At 50.8% G+C, this 14,997-nt stretch overlaps 2 protein-coding genes across 2 annotated transcripts in view; one reads left to right on the top strand and one right to left on the bottom strand.

Annotated features, from left to right (window-relative positions):
* TG (thyroglobulin) overlaps positions 1 to 14,997 on the top strand; it is a 254,316-nt gene that overhangs the window by 230,896 nt on the left and 8,423 nt on the right. The window contains exons 44-45 of the mRNA XM_086695581.1: positions 1,805 to 1,986; positions 3,411 to 3,518. Coding sequence (XP_086551707.1) covers positions 1,805 to 1,986; positions 3,411 to 3,518 — 290 coding nt within the window. The remainder of the gene's footprint in view (positions 1 to 1,804; positions 1,987 to 3,410; positions 3,519 to 14,997) is intronic.
* The window catches only part of SLA (Src like adaptor), a 90,325-nt gene that overhangs the window by 74,965 nt on the left and 363 nt on the right, over positions 1 to 14,997 (bottom strand). The gene's annotated exons all lie outside the window — the stretch shown is intronic.

The following is a 14,997-nucleotide window of genomic DNA, read 5'->3' as shown; positions in this document are numbered from 1 at the left end:
TACTTGAGCACCTGGGTGGCTTAGCTGGTTAAGCGTCCAACTCTTGATTTCAGCTCGGATCCTGATCTCAGTCATGGGATTGAGCCCCGAATCAGGCTCTGTGCTGAGTGGAACCTCCTTGGAATTCTCTGTCTCTCTCTGTCTGCCTCTCCCCTTCTCTCTCTCTCAAACTAAATAAATAAGTAAATAAATACTTTTGAAAAATACCTGAAAGTCATTGATATAATGAATACTCTTGTATTCTCTATTCATTAAAAAAATTTTTTTTAACATTTATTCATTTTTGAGAGACTGAGAGAGACAGAGCAGGAGTGGGGGAGGAGCAGAGAGAGAAGGAGACCCAGAATCCAAAGCAGGCTCCAGGCTCTGAGCTGTCAGCACAGAGCCCGACTCGGGGCCCTGAACTCACGAACTGCGAGATCATGACCTGAGCTGAAGTCAGATGCTTAACCGACGGAACCACCCGGGCGCCCCTTCACTCTTCATTTTTAACAGATATTAATATTTTGCCATGTCTGCTTCAGATCTTCTCCCAAGAACCACACATTATAGATAGAATTAAAAGGACGCTGTCCTTGAATGCCTCTCTGCTCTCTATCCCTCACCTCCCCTGAACGGATAGACATGGCCTTGAACAGTTGTTCCACTACTTGGTCCAGCCTCTTCCGGGTGAGCCAGGCTGAGGTCCGCCCCCCAGGATGGGCTGAAAGAATGTCTCAGACAGAAAGGGTTGCTTCCCCATCATGCCCACACCTCAAATTCTAATCACAGGTCCTGTACGCTTGGAAATGTTTACAAAAACAATTTAAACATACCAGGGCGTCTCGATAAGCACAGTTCACTGTTGATATAAGAGCCTAGAAATATGTAAACACACAGCGTAGGATTGCGCAGGGGCCGAGGGGTCTCAAGAGCTGCATCTCTGACACCCTGCTGCCCCTTGACTTCAGAAATGAGGAAACTGAGTCCCGGGGAGCAGGGAGATGGTCCTCCCAGACGGCCCTGATGCAGAGAGCAGGAATGTCTGGACAGGGAAGGAAGGAAGGGGGGAGGGAAGAAGGGAAGGAGGATGGGGGCAGGAAAGAGAGAGGAAAAGATACTCGGACAAGCCTCCCCAGAGAGCTGCGTGCCTGCCTCGACCACTCCGAGAAAACTAGCCCCCACCCCATCCCTCTCAACCTGCTGTTTCCCCCCGTGGCACCAGAACCCTGATAAACTAGAATGATCTGCTTCTTTCCTGCCTCCGCCCACTGGGACGCCAGGCCCACGAGAACAGGGAGCTTCATCAGTGCGTCCACGGCTGTTCCCCAGGCCCGGCACGCAGCTGGGTCTGGAAGAAGAGGCTGTTGCTCTGCGTGAATGCGCAGAAAGCACTCCTCTGCTGACTGATCACGTCACCGGATGAGGCTCACGTTAGCTCTCCTAGCAGAACGGATCACGAGCTGGCTGACGGAGTAAAAGGATGGAGCCCAGGGTGACCCTTACCCGCTGGCCATAATGGCTCGCGTTTATGCGCACCCACTGGAGTACTTGACGCGTGTTCTCCGTTTTGGTTCATTGTGTCTGTTTCCAGGCCAGGAGAGGCGGGCACGGAGGGCCACGGCCGCCTGTTGGCGGTCACACAGCTAGAGCTGAGGTTTGAACCCTGGCGGCCTGGCTCCAACGTGCCTGTGCTTCACACCATGGCCCAGAGAGAAATTTCTAGAACAAGCTTTGCAGGATACTGACTCCAGACTTTCAGAATCTGATAGGGTGTTTTCTTTCTTTTCTCTCTCTCTTTTTTTAAATTTTTTTTTTTCTTAAGCAATTTGAGGAAAGTCAAGGCCGGACCAGTAGCAAAACAGCCTTTTACCAGGCGCTGCAGAATTCGCTGGGCGGTGAGGACGCGGACGCCGGGGTCTGGGCGGCTGCAACATGGTACTATTCCCTAGAGCACTCCACTGATGACTATGCCTCCTTCTCCCGAGCCCTGGAGAACGCCACCCGGTAAGCCCGAGGGGACACGGGCTCCTGCCGTCACACTGGTGCCGGCCTCGGTGACGCTCAGGTCACGGATGAGCACTGGACTGTGCCGGGAAGGGACGGCCTGAAGGGTGTTGCTACCCCCTGGCCAGCTAGGTCTCCCCATCTGGGAGTCTGTGGTTTCCAATCTCAGAGTCACTAGCTCAGAATAAAACGTGGCCCTGCCCACTGGGAATCTGGGAACCAGAAAGGCTTTAATTTTCCCTCGAGCAGAGAGCTCAGTTTTCAACCCTGCAGCCAGCAGCTATTTCTGCAGGCCCAGCCCCAGACTGAACTCTAAGAGCTCAACAATGTCCAAGTTCTGGACCCTTGTTGGCTCCTAACCCCGTCAGGACTGGCTCTGATCTGGGTTATTGAGAGAGCTCAAGCAGGACTGGAGTTTAGAAACCCTCGCTTTCGCTCCGACTTTGCCTCTGATGGGCTTTGAAGACATCTGTGCCCTGGGGCAAGAGCTGAGGGGTGAGGCAGGGCTGGTAACCGAAGAGGGTTTCACCAAGGGAATCCAGCCCCCCGCCCCAGCTCAGGCCCTCATTGCCTCCCAGCTAGGCTCAGACAGTGGCCTCCCTGCCTGCCCTCGGCAGTGTCCCCTCCACCGGTGCGAGCTGTGACTCTTTCCCGTAGGCCTGATTCCTGGTCCTGCTTACTACACCTCTTCTTCAGGGTATGAAGCATGGCTGCCCCATGTGCCCTTCCACACCCCAGTGACCCCACCCCACCGTAGAGCTTTCCTATAAACACTCTGGCTGCCTCCAGACTCCACAAAGGAGTTCATCTCAACAGCCAGAAAAAGGGGGAGACGAACCCTCTTCACTGAGGGACTTTCATGACTGTTACCAGCCTCAGTTGTCACAAAGTCCCTGCAGGATGGGTCCCCTAGGCCCCATTTCTCAGCTGAGGATATGGCGGGTCAAGAAGATGCTGGGGCCGCTGACTGGGATTCAGAGCCTGGTGGACCCAAGGCCGCCCGAGGTCTGTGGGGTTCTGACCAGGCCCCCTCTACAGCACGGTGCTTGAGTACCGGCCCACGCACGACCCCACCGTTGTAAGCTGGAGCTTCTGAAACATCTTTCCATCAGCCCCCAGAACGGGAGCAAACGTGAAGCTTGGGGAACCTAGAACAGCGTTCTCAACCTCCTGACGGTTGGCATTTTGAGCTGGATGATTCCTTGCTCTGGGGTCCGTCCCGGGCATTGTGGGATACTTAGCCGCCTTCCCGGCCCTTCCCCGCCGGATGCCAGTAAGAACCTTTTCATCTCCAGCTGTGACAACCACAACTGTCTCCCAAACATTGTCAAATGTCTCCTGGGCATTGGGGGTGTCTTCAGTTACGCTGGGTATATAGAGCTGCTACATATAACAAAGCTCCCTCCTCTGCCTCATTTGCCCAGGGACTACTTCATCACCTGTCCTGTGATCGACATGGCCAGGCACTGGGCCCGGAGAGCCCGAGGAAACATCTTCATGTACCACGCTCCCAAAAGCTATGGCCACAGCAGGTAAGGTTCACCGGCCGGCACCCGCTCTGTGGCCGCGCAGGGAGTCTGGTAGGGCTCCAGGTCCGTTGTGTGACCCACAGGGGAGACTGAGGTGCAAGTCGTGGCTCTGTGACATCAGCCATGTCGTTTAGCGTCTGAAAAATGAGTGTATTAGTAATGGCCACGTCCTCTCACAGTATTGTTGGAAGGGTGAACAAAATAACAGATATAAGAGGCCCTTTGGAGTTCCAACATTAGCTGTTGATGGGTTGACCTGGCTTGGGGGTGGAGGCTTTATCAACCCTACACACTTAGGCCTCTGAAACCTGAGTACTCACTTTCACTTAAGAAAATGGTTTCCTCCATTTTTTTGTGCACAACAAAAGGAAAGTCCTGTTTGCCTCTGATCTGTACGCCATTCCTACTCTCAAAATATACTTAATATATTTCAATGTACTTTATAATGAAAGTCTCAGGTGCAACAAAATAATCCCCATGGAAAAAGGAAATAATAAGCAAGTGAAAGAAAGCCCATGATAAGTGAAGGGGCAACCAGTGGGCACAGAATATAGCCCTGCCTGTTCCAGAAGCCAAGGACAAGATTTAAAAAGAAAGAACAGGGGCGCCTGCATGGCTCAGTCGGTTAAGTGTCTGCTTTTTGATCTTGGCTCAGGTCATGATCTCACGGTTCGGGAGATCGAGCCCCATGTTGGGCTCTGTGCTGGGCCAGCCGTCCAGGTTGAGCATTTGCAGATAGCAGAAGCTCATGGGGTCGGGTCTCCCAAAGATGCCAGAGTCATTTTATTTTTTCTGAGAGTGGAAGCCAGGGCTGCCGTGTGGGGCGAGGACATCGATCGCCCACATCAGTGGTCTGTTTTGCAGGCAACAGGAAGATGGGGTGTAAGAAGGCCAACTTTAGAGCTGGGCTCCTGCCCCACTACTCGTCAGCTGCAAGCTGGGCAGCATCCTTTGCCTTTCTGGTCCTCAGTGTCCTCATCTGCTAAATGAGGCTAATGGTTTCCCCTTACAGGGTTGGCATTCACAATATCTGGGATATAAATTATCTGGCCAAGCAGGCCATGTATTCCTTGGCAATGACACCAAGGGAACTCTTAACAAACATACACAACTTCTCATTGTAATTGGCAACATCCTTCTAATGGGCTGAATGTGGCCACCGAGAGATGCCAGGTCCCAACCCCGGGGACCTGTAAATGTTGCTTCATAAGGAAAAAGGGGCTTTGCAGATGCGATTAAGTTAAAGACCTTGACCCGGGAAAATGATCCTGGAGTATCCTGGTGGGTCCTAGCTGTGATCACAAATGTGACTACGAGAGAGGGGCTCGGGAAGGTACACAGAAGAGAGGGAGGCAGTGTGACCATGGAGGCAGAAATTGGAGTGAAGCACCCATAAGCTAAGAAACACCAGCCAAGAATCCATGAAACTCCACCAGATTCCAGGCAAGAATCCACAAGAGCTGCGGGAGCAAGAAATGGCTTCTCCCCAAGAGCCTCCAGGGGAAGCATGTTGACACCTTGATTTCGGCTTCATGAAACTGATTTGGGGCCTCTGGCCCCCAGAACTGTGAGACAGTGAACGTCTGTTGTTTTCAGCCACCATGTCTATGCTGGTTTGTTACAACAGCCATAGGGAACCGATACCGTCCCCCAGACATTCTAGTTTCCCAAAGCACCCACTGTTTGCCTGGTTCCCCCATAGATTATTCAGTTTATATAACACTTCACAAAAGCATCCAGAATCCTAGTGAGGTTGGCAGGGTGGAAACGGCCATTGCTCTTCTACAGATGAAGAGTCTGAGGTTCAAGGAGTTTCATGTGATCTCCCCAAGGACCAGCAGCGGTTGGTTGTAGGGCATTGGCTTACCCATAACTTCTCTGACACCCTGAACTCTCTTTCCACTAAACCGTGCGGACTTTCAGTTTCTCTGCTTAGAACTGTTTATGATTACAACCCCTGTCTACTTCCTAGATTCCAGCAGCTGTCCCCACGTGGTAGGAAGGAAAGTAAATGGCAGGCTTCTCTGGTGAGGAGGCATTCGGAAGAAGGAACGATGACGAGAGAGATGGTTTGGGTGGGGATGAAAGTTCCCCTCGTCACCCAGCGCTCACTCATGGCCGGGAGTTGTTTGTAGAATAAGCCTCGATGTGTCTCCCAAATGCCAGGGATCTCGGGATTCGCACCCAGTACAGGAGTCTGGTTCTCTGCCGTCCACCCTTTTAAGGCACAGATTACAAGAGAAGACATGATGCTCCCGCAGCAAGCCCATCAGAAGCCTTAAAAGTGTGCACACACCGTTGGGCTCCGAAATTTATGGTGGCAAACCTAGAAAGGCATCTGCTCCGTGAGGGCAAGATCAGTCAAGACAAAAAGGATCCATGTGATTTGGGCCAGGGGTGATTCGACCCCACCCCTGTTAGTCTCCTACCAGCCATAGCCAAGGTAGCCCATTCCAGTAGCCTCAGGCATTTCTTGGCTTGTAGACGGCCATCTTCCCGCCATGTGTCTGTGTCCAAATTCCCCCTTTTTATAACAACACCAGTCATATTAGACGGAAGCCCGCCCTGTGTCCTCATTTTAACTCCGTTATCTCCATAAAGACCCTATTTTTAAAAATTTTTTTTTTCAACGTTTATTTATTTTTGGGACAGAGAGAGACAGAGCATGAATGGGGGAGGGGCAGAGAGAGAGGGAGACACAGAATCGGAAACAGGCTCCAGGCTCCGAGCCATCAGCCCAGAGCCTGACGCGGGGCTCAAACTCCCGGACCGCGAGATCGTGACCTGGCTGAAGTCGGACGCTCAACCGACTGCACCACCCAGGCGCCCCATAAAGACCCTATTTTTAACGAAGGCCATATTCTGAGGTCCTAAGATTAGGGCTCCAACATATCTTTTTTTTTTTTTTTTTTTAATTCTTTCTAATGTGTACTTATTTTTTAGAGAGACAGAGTGCGAGCGGGGGAGGGACAGACAGAGAGGGAGACACAGAATCCGAAGCAGGCTCCAGGCGCCGAGCTGCCAGCCCAGAACCCGACACGGGGCTCTAACTCACGGACCGCGAGATCATGACCTGAGCCGAAGTCGGACGCTCAACCGACTCAGCCACCCAGGCGCCCCTAACGTATCTTTTGTAAGGGGCACAATTCAACCCAGAGCACCACTCTTCTCTCTAAAGTAACAGCCCTGCTCATGAGGCCCCCGGGTAGCAAGGGCCCAGAGCGGTCTGTTCCAGACCTGAGAACAATGCAGTCCTTGCAGGAGGGCTCCTTGAACAGACTCTGAATCACATGCCCCTCCGGGGATCCACGGACAGGGCTCCACTGTGCCGATCCAAAGACCCCCACCCCCCGCCCCAGTGAAAGGAGGCCATGCTCGTGAGCCAGACCCTCATGAAGCGCCTCCTGGGTCCTCACAGTCGCTCTGCCTCAGACCCCAGGGACCCTCCTGGCACAGAGTAGTGGGTGCTTAGGAAATCATGTTGGAGCTGATCCAACTACCTCATTTGACAGGTGGGGAATGAGTCCTTTCCACTCTGGTCTATAGGCTCTTGGGGGGCTCAGTTTCGTCATCTGCAAAATGGGAACAAGGAGGGGAGAGAAGTCAGGAGCACTTGACTCCACACTGGGCTCTGTGGAGCCCTGGCTTCAGGGCCCTGGAAGGAAGAGAACAACATTCTCTATACCTTGTAGACTGAGCTGTGAGTAAAGCATCGAGTTTATGCAGTTTAGAGAGGCATGAAACCCACTGGGCTCAGTCACCCGTAAGTGACTTCCGCTCTCACATGCTACCATTTGGGAGGAAAGAGACACTCAGAGCCACTAAAACATTTCACAGAGAGAGCTATTGCAATGTGTACAGAGGCAGAAAGTGTCCTGGTGACATCAGGCTCTCTGGGCCACCTGACTTGGTTAGAAGCCCAACGCAAGTCACTTAACCTCCTTGGTGACTCAGTTTCTTCACCTGAGAAATGGGAATGATCATGGGACCTGCTTCGGAGGGTTACTGTGATCATTAATTTGCACGGAGAATGAGTCAGACAGTAAGTGCTGAGGGTGTTCTATTATTCACACCCATCAGAGAGTGTCCTTGACAACTGTCTGGGTCTGTGTGATCTCTCCCACCACGGTCACGGGATGGCTCATCGTAGATGCTTAGATCAATGAATGAATCACCGAAACTAGCCCATTTAATCATTGGCAAGTTTCTCCTTTTTGCCTGAAAAGACATCTCTCTCATTCTGCCCTGGAGCTGTCACACCCCTCGTTTATTTCTGGCTCAAACCTACAGACTTAAAATATATGTGCTGCCGTGCATTTTCAGCCATCTGTCTTGTACCTCCATTTCTGTGAGCATATATTAGCTTTCCTGGCGTAGCGAGCACACAAAACGCAATAAATTACCACTTTCTTAAGACTCTCGCTAATTGATCACAGCCTGGCATGGTTCTTTAACTGCCCCTGGATTATAGATGAGCTTTTCAGCCCTGAAATTGAGGGCCAAGCTCTGGGAGGAAGGTGTAGTGGATGGGGGAGGGGACAAAGAAACCAAAATGTATCTTGTGAGAAGAAGGTTCCATTTTAAGATTCAGACTGAAAGAATCACAGAATCCGGAAGATGATTTCATCTGTGTCCTTCATTTTATAGATAAAGAGACAAAAGCCCAAGGTAAGGAATTAGGTCCCAGCCCCAGGGCCAATCAGTAGCAACCTGGACCCAGACCCTGTCTCCTGCCCGCTCTCCAGTTTTGTTTTGTTTTGTTTTTTTCAATCGTACCCTTCAACCCAAAGCCTCTTGAGTATCTGCCATGGCTAAATCCACTTACTAGCTGTGTGGCTTTGAGCAAGTTGCTTAACCTCTCTGACCCTCTATGCATCTTCACCTATATACAGGGAAAGCAAAGTACCTGTCCCATAGCGTGGCTCAAAGGGTTTAGGGGAATAGTGCCTGGATCTGAGATGTGTGTGTGTGTGTGTGTGTGTGTGTGTGTGTGTGTGTGTAGTTATGTGGTTGTGTGTATGTGTGCATGTAACACCTGGAAGTTTTTATTTCCAAGGCTGTTAACATGAAGAGGAAACATACCAGCTCTGCTCACTGGGGAGATTCGAGGCCAGTGTCCTCTGTATCTGTAGCTGTCTGTTTCAGGAAGAGGGATTTTCAATGATGACTCTAATCCAGGGTGTCTCAACTTGGCACCATTGACATTTCAGGCCGGATAATTCCTTGTGGTGACAGGCTGTCCTGTACCTTGTATGGTATTTAGCATCCCCAGCCTCCCTCACTCAATACCAGAAGCACCTCCATGGTTGGGACAACCAAAAACGTCTCCAGACATTGGCCAGGGTCCCCTGGGGGGGGGGGCAAAATCACCCTCTGCCGAGAACCACTGTTGGACTCCACTAAAACGGGGGTTATTACTAACAGCACCTGAAGGGAAGAGTCAATCCCTTCCCCAGACTTGTCCTTGATCGACGCAGGACCCCTCTGCCCACAGACACTGCCCCACTGAAGCCCGTTGAGGCAGACCATGGGTGCACCATGGGAACAGAGCATGGCTGGTGTTTCTGTTACCAAGGTGACCCGAAAGGCTGACAAGCCTCTTTCCCATATTCACGCCAGCAGGGCCGTGGCCTGCCATCCCCCCAAGTTGGAGGTGCAGGACGATCCCTAGAAGGGCTTGCCCAGCTCTGTCTCTAGGTGCCACTTCCTGAACTCAGCGAGGACTCTTCCCTCCTGCCAGCCTCCTGTTCTGCCATCTTGTAGACCCTCAGCTGAAGTCCTTCTCTTGAACCAGCCCCTTCCAAAGGACACGCCGGTCCCAGTATCTCGTCAGGTGGAGCCCTCTCCGCATTCCTTGAAGCCCATAGCCAAAGGACTTCCAGACCCTGTGGCCAGCTCAGGTTTGGGGGACCCTCCCCCCAACCCATCTCTGGGGGCCAAGTCCCAGCAAGTGTGGAAGAGGGCACTGATTTATTCTCTGGTGTTGCCTGTCCTTAGCTCTACCTAGGTAAGCCACTTACGGTGTGCCTCCGGGCAGGTGACAACCTCCCACAGCTTCCGCTTCCCCATTCGTGTGATGGAGCTCACAATAGCATTGACACAAGTATAGGAGTGTGTCAGGATTAAATAAGGCCGTGCATGCAGACTGCCCAGCTAACTCCCCGACATAAAGTTGGCACTTATTAAGTGACCTCCAACACTGTTTAATGGGTTGCGCTAGAAGAATCTACATTGCAGCTGAATAGGTCCCAGGCAAACAACCCCAGAGGAGGTGGTTTCCAGGCACCGGCCCCTGAAAGAGGAGGGGTGGCCACTTCAGAGAGCATATGGGGACCCTTCGTCATAAGATGCCTCCTAGTTCCCACGGAAATTCACCGTGGGGCTGTGTATGGGCTGCTGTGGTTGAGTTGGGTGCTGTGGTCTGGACCTTGTTTCATAGTCCTTAGTCCCAGAGCCCTGAGATATCATTCCCACATTTCAGTACCACAGAGGACATTTCAGAGACGCGAGTCCTGACTTCTCTCTGAATGGGGGTGGGGGAGGGCTCTTGGAATTGCACCCCGACCCAGGCTCCACGTAGGATGCCGGACAATTCTTTAATTTGGGAAGAAGCAGCTCAGTGGAATGGGAGAACGCATCCTTTGAAAGGAAATCAGCTGAGGTTTTAATTCCATCTCTCACGTTCATTAACGGCCTGACTTCAAGCAAGTTTTTTTTTTTTTTTCTCAGTTTCCCCACCTATACAATGAGTACAGTTACATCTCCTTCATAGTATGGAGATTCAAGTCGATGTGTGTTAAACATCTGGCATATTCTAGATGTTATGGTTATTTTTGCTTTGGGAACAATAAGTCTCTGAGAAGAAAAAAAAAAATTCAAAATGACTTAAGAGGCAGCAATGTTCTTCCTTCATGAGATGTCCTGACCCTGGAAAACAAAGTAATAAATTCTGGACTCAAGACATTTTGTGCACCACGACATTTGCATTCTAGACATGTGTGTGTGCATTCCAGGGGCCTTTAGCATTCCAGATTCAAAATATTATCTTTTTAATGGACTGTCTTGTTGAGTTTGTTGGAATTAGCGACCCAAAGAAAATATTAAGTGGCCGGATTCTTGAATGGGGTCCATGGGTCTGGCTACATCCTGGGGAATTGACAAGATTATTTACCAGTAAAGATGGAGGTAAGTCATTTTCTAAAACAGACTCCTCCAGCCTCGTGATCTGGAAGAGGGTGCATGCTGTGTGTCCTCTTTAGCACTGATTCAACAAATATTTACCTATTGCCTTCTATGCCCCAGATCCCCTTCTAGATCCTAGAGACGGAGAAACCGGCAAGACAGAGAGGGGCTATCCTCTTTATTAACACTACCGTCAGGCGATGGGACTGACGGAGGTCTAAGGATGAGGTGCAAAGAGCAGACAACATGCACATAGTAAGCAGAGTAATTCAGAAAATGGCCCTGGGAAGGAGAAAGGGAAAAGGCTCGACAGTAAAATTAAAACTAGAATTACCCTATGACCCAGCAATAGCACGACTAGGAATTTATCCAGGATATAGGAGTGCTGATTGGTAGGGGCACCTGTACCCCAATGTTTATAGCAGCGCTATCAACAATATCCAAATTATGGAAAGAGCCTAGATGTCCATCAACTGATTAATGGATAAAGAAGATGTGAGATATATATATACTGGAATACTACTCGGAGATGAAAAGGAATGAAATCTTGCCATTTGCAACAACATGGATGGAACTGGAGGGTATTATGCAAAGTGAAATAAGTCAGCGAAAGACAGCGTGTTTTCACTCATATGTGGAATTTGAGAAACTTAACAGAAGATCATAGGGGAAGGTAAGGAAAAGTAAGTTACAGAGAGGGAGACAAACCATAAGAGACTCTTAAATACAGAGAACAAACTGCAGGTTGATGGGGGTGAGGGGTGGGGGGGCAGGGAAAATAGGTGATGGACATTGAGGAGGGCAATGAACACTGGGTGTTTGTTGGGATGAACACTGGACGTTGTACGTAAGTAATGAATTACGGGAGTCTACTCCTGAAGCCAAGACCACACTGTATATAGCTAACTTGACAATAAACTATTAAAAAAAAAAGAGAGAGAGAAGGAAACCAGGGAGCTGGAGTCTATTGAGGAGAAGGAGGGTGGTTGGAGATGTGGGAGACAGGGTCTTGTAGTTCACATAGGCGTTCATATGCCGTGATAGGCAAAGAGGTGGTATTTTATCTGAGTGTTGGAAAGGCATTGGGGATTTTTTTAAATGTTTATTTGTTTATTTTAAGGGAGAGAGAGTGCACTCAAGCAGGGGAGGGGCAGAGAGAGAGGGAGAGAGAATCCCAAGCATGCCCCACGCTGTCTGTGCAGAGTCCCATGTAGGGCTCGAACTCACGAACCGTGTGAGATCATGACCTGAGCCGCAGTCGGGAGTCAGAGACTCAACCAACTGAGCCACTCGGGTGCCCCTAGCTCACTAGAAACCAGGTGTGTTTCTTTTAATAGAATTGAAACCATGTTATCCAGTGGGATGATCAGTTGGTTAATCAGAGAAGTCCATTAAGACGGGAACTCATGAGAAACGAATCGGGTAGGTGTAGACCTTAAACATTTTATCGTCTCTGTGCACACAAACGTGTGAGCATCCGCCATTCCCTCTGTGCAGGGTCGGAGGCTTGAGTCGGAATACGCTCCTTTTGAAAGTCTTACAAAACCACAAACATAACGCGTGGCCTATGATTTCCAGCTTTGGTTTCTTGAAAGGGGGGGTCTCCGCGTGATATTTAATTAATTTAATTAAGTTCTGTAATTACCACAACAAATACAACTGGCACGCACAGGTTTGACACCAACACAGTTAGTTGACTCTTGGAAAACACATAACTTCCTGGGGAGGATGGACGCACCGGGCCAGGAAGACGCAGTCTTTTCTGAGCAGTAGTTGTTATGTTTTGTGCAGGGAATAAAATGACCAGGTTCCCGGGCGTCTGGCTGGCTCTGCCAGTAGAGCACGGGACTCTTGAGCTCAAGGTTGCGAGTTTGAGACCCATGCTGGGTGTAGAGTTTACTTTAAAAAAATACCAAATGTCTAGGGGAAGGCACCAGATTCACTGAAAGCTTTGCTTGTAGCACAAGCAAAACAGCGTATCTTTGCTGGGCTTTCCGGTCTATGGAAGTGTTGCAGGTATTTCACTGGGGGCCGAAGGTGGGATTGTATTATTTAAAGTAAATCGGGGAGCTCATTTTTAATGAGCTAGTGAAACTTTTGGTAAAACAAAAGCCATTTGCAAAGCCTGTCGTTGCCTCTCGGCAACTCGTAGGCGGAATAATAATTCATAGGCAGAATCCGAACCTTTGCGTATTAGATTGGCCCAAAGAGAAGTGTGCTTATAGGCTTCTATTTGTAAGGTCGTTAACAATGTGTCAACGTGTCAACCCCTCCAAAAAAAACAACAAAAAAAAAGCCTGGGAAACAGAAGGATTCCATTCCTCCTTGTTCCTGAATTTTCCGTCGGACGAAGTTATTTAGAGATGCCGGCTAGAGATAAGAAAGGGAGTATATTTTACGGGGATGAGGTCAACAAACTTCCTCCTGCTGACAGAACAACAGGGGTAGAAATCTCTGGAACAACGGGCTCTCAGATCCGTTGATCAGATGGACTGGAGCAGGGAGCCTGTCCACAGCACAAGCCTCTTAACCCATGGTCGGTACAAGAGCCACGTTTGCGATGCAGATCCGTGGCTTGTTCGTGGTAGGAAAGATCCTCCCTACTCGCTCTCTATAGCTTGAGGGGAGCCCAGCTCAGATCTTTCCCTCGGAGGACACCACCTCCTCGGTCATTATGCTCCCTGATCAGCCCCAAAAGGCCATGGATGATGACTCCCCTGCACCGGAAACAGAGCTCAAGTCAGGAGCTTGTGCGATGACTCATCTCTGAACTGTGGCTTTTGGCTGGCCAGACTGCAGGCCTGGAGTCCACACCAGCAAGACTGAAGATGTCAGGATGGCTGAATGGGAAGCCTGGGCAACATGGTATAAAAGGCACCAACCCTCTGCCCTTCCTGGATGAATGCAGCAACCCCGTGGTTTCTCAGTTCCGGTCTCCCCGCTCCCATACCATTTCAGGAATGCTTCTGGAAGAAACACAGCTTGCAGCTTGCTTGCTTAGAAGCCACTGATGTCCCCCAACCCCTTGAAGGTGTGGCCCTCGATTCCTCTGGCCTTGGTTCTCACCCCTTTCACAGAACCGGAGTCTGCAGGACCTTAGTGAGTGAGTTTAGTGGTTCCCAGGCTTTTGGTTTTCCCGGACCAGGAAAAATCCCCATTTCGCTCTTCAGCATGAGGCACTTCTCGGTACAATCGACGAGACCCAAAGCTCTGGGGACTCTGCTGCCTGCTGCAGACCCCAGTCTGCCCCCACTCCCTCTGTGCCCGACCCCCGTCCCTGTCTGTTCCCACAGAAGCCACCCCATGACTTCCCACGCTCTGAGTCTCTGCTCCAAAGGCCCTTCCCGGCCGAGCCCACTCGCTAAACCCCTACTCCCTGACTTTCCACAAACCCCTCTCCTGAGACAGTGGGGTTGCTTCTCTCTCCCTTCTTGTGAGGCTTTGTAAACACTTTCCTCATTTGATATCTATCTGTCATACCCACAACACCTCTGAAAAATGGCGGCTTGTCTGCGTTTCCTCTTTAGCTGTGAGCTCTGTGCCCCACAGAGGCTGATCCCCAGCCCCTGTTCAGGGCACCCCCCGCAGCAGGCATTCGGCAGACGTGACTCGAGGACAGTCTTGTGCTGACGTCCTGTGTTTTGCCATCATCCCCACTGAACTGTTTTCACACCCTGTGACTGAAACATAACGCTCGTAGTCGTCCCTGGGACATGTGGCCCGTCAGTTCCTCCCACACTCTGGCTGAACATAGCACCACGGACGTCAGCGACGGTACCTTTTCCTTGGACGGCAATTTGGAACTTTTGGAGGGATCTCCATCCTCTACAGTCTCTGAGCATCCAGAGGAAGGCTGAACAGAGATGATCAGACCCATTTTACAGATAGGAAGACCGAGGCTCAGAGGGTCAGCAGGGGAAGCGGGGCTTGAGCCCAGCTCACCGGGCTCGGGGCCAGGATCTCTCCAAGTCCCCATGCCCACATGTGACAGTGAAAAGATCCAGACCTGGCTTGAGCCTGGGACGAGAAACTCTCAGGTGAGGGGAAGTCTGTCCAGAGGGTTATAACCAAAGACAGCAAATGACAGCTAAAAGTTTGGGGCGCCTGGGTGGCTCAGTCGGTTAAGTGGCCGACTTCGGCTCAGGTCATGATCTCGCGGTCCGTGAGTTCAAGCCCCGCGTCAGGCTCTGTGCTGACAGCTCGGAGCCTGGCGCCTGCTCCGGATTCTGTCTCCCTCCCTCTCTCTCTCTCTGCCCCTCCCCTGCTCACGCTCCGTCTCTGTCTCAAAAATAAACATACA

This window comes from Puma concolor, chromosome F2 (assembly GCF_028749965.1).
Source record: "Puma concolor isolate L17-30 chromosome F2, mPumCon1.1.hap2, whole genome shotgun sequence".
NCBI classification, from domain to species: domain Eukaryota; kingdom Metazoa; phylum Chordata; class Mammalia; order Carnivora; family Felidae; genus Puma; species Puma concolor.
Note: the sequence above shows the minus strand (reverse complement) of the source record. Positions and strands in the feature narration are given on the sequence as shown.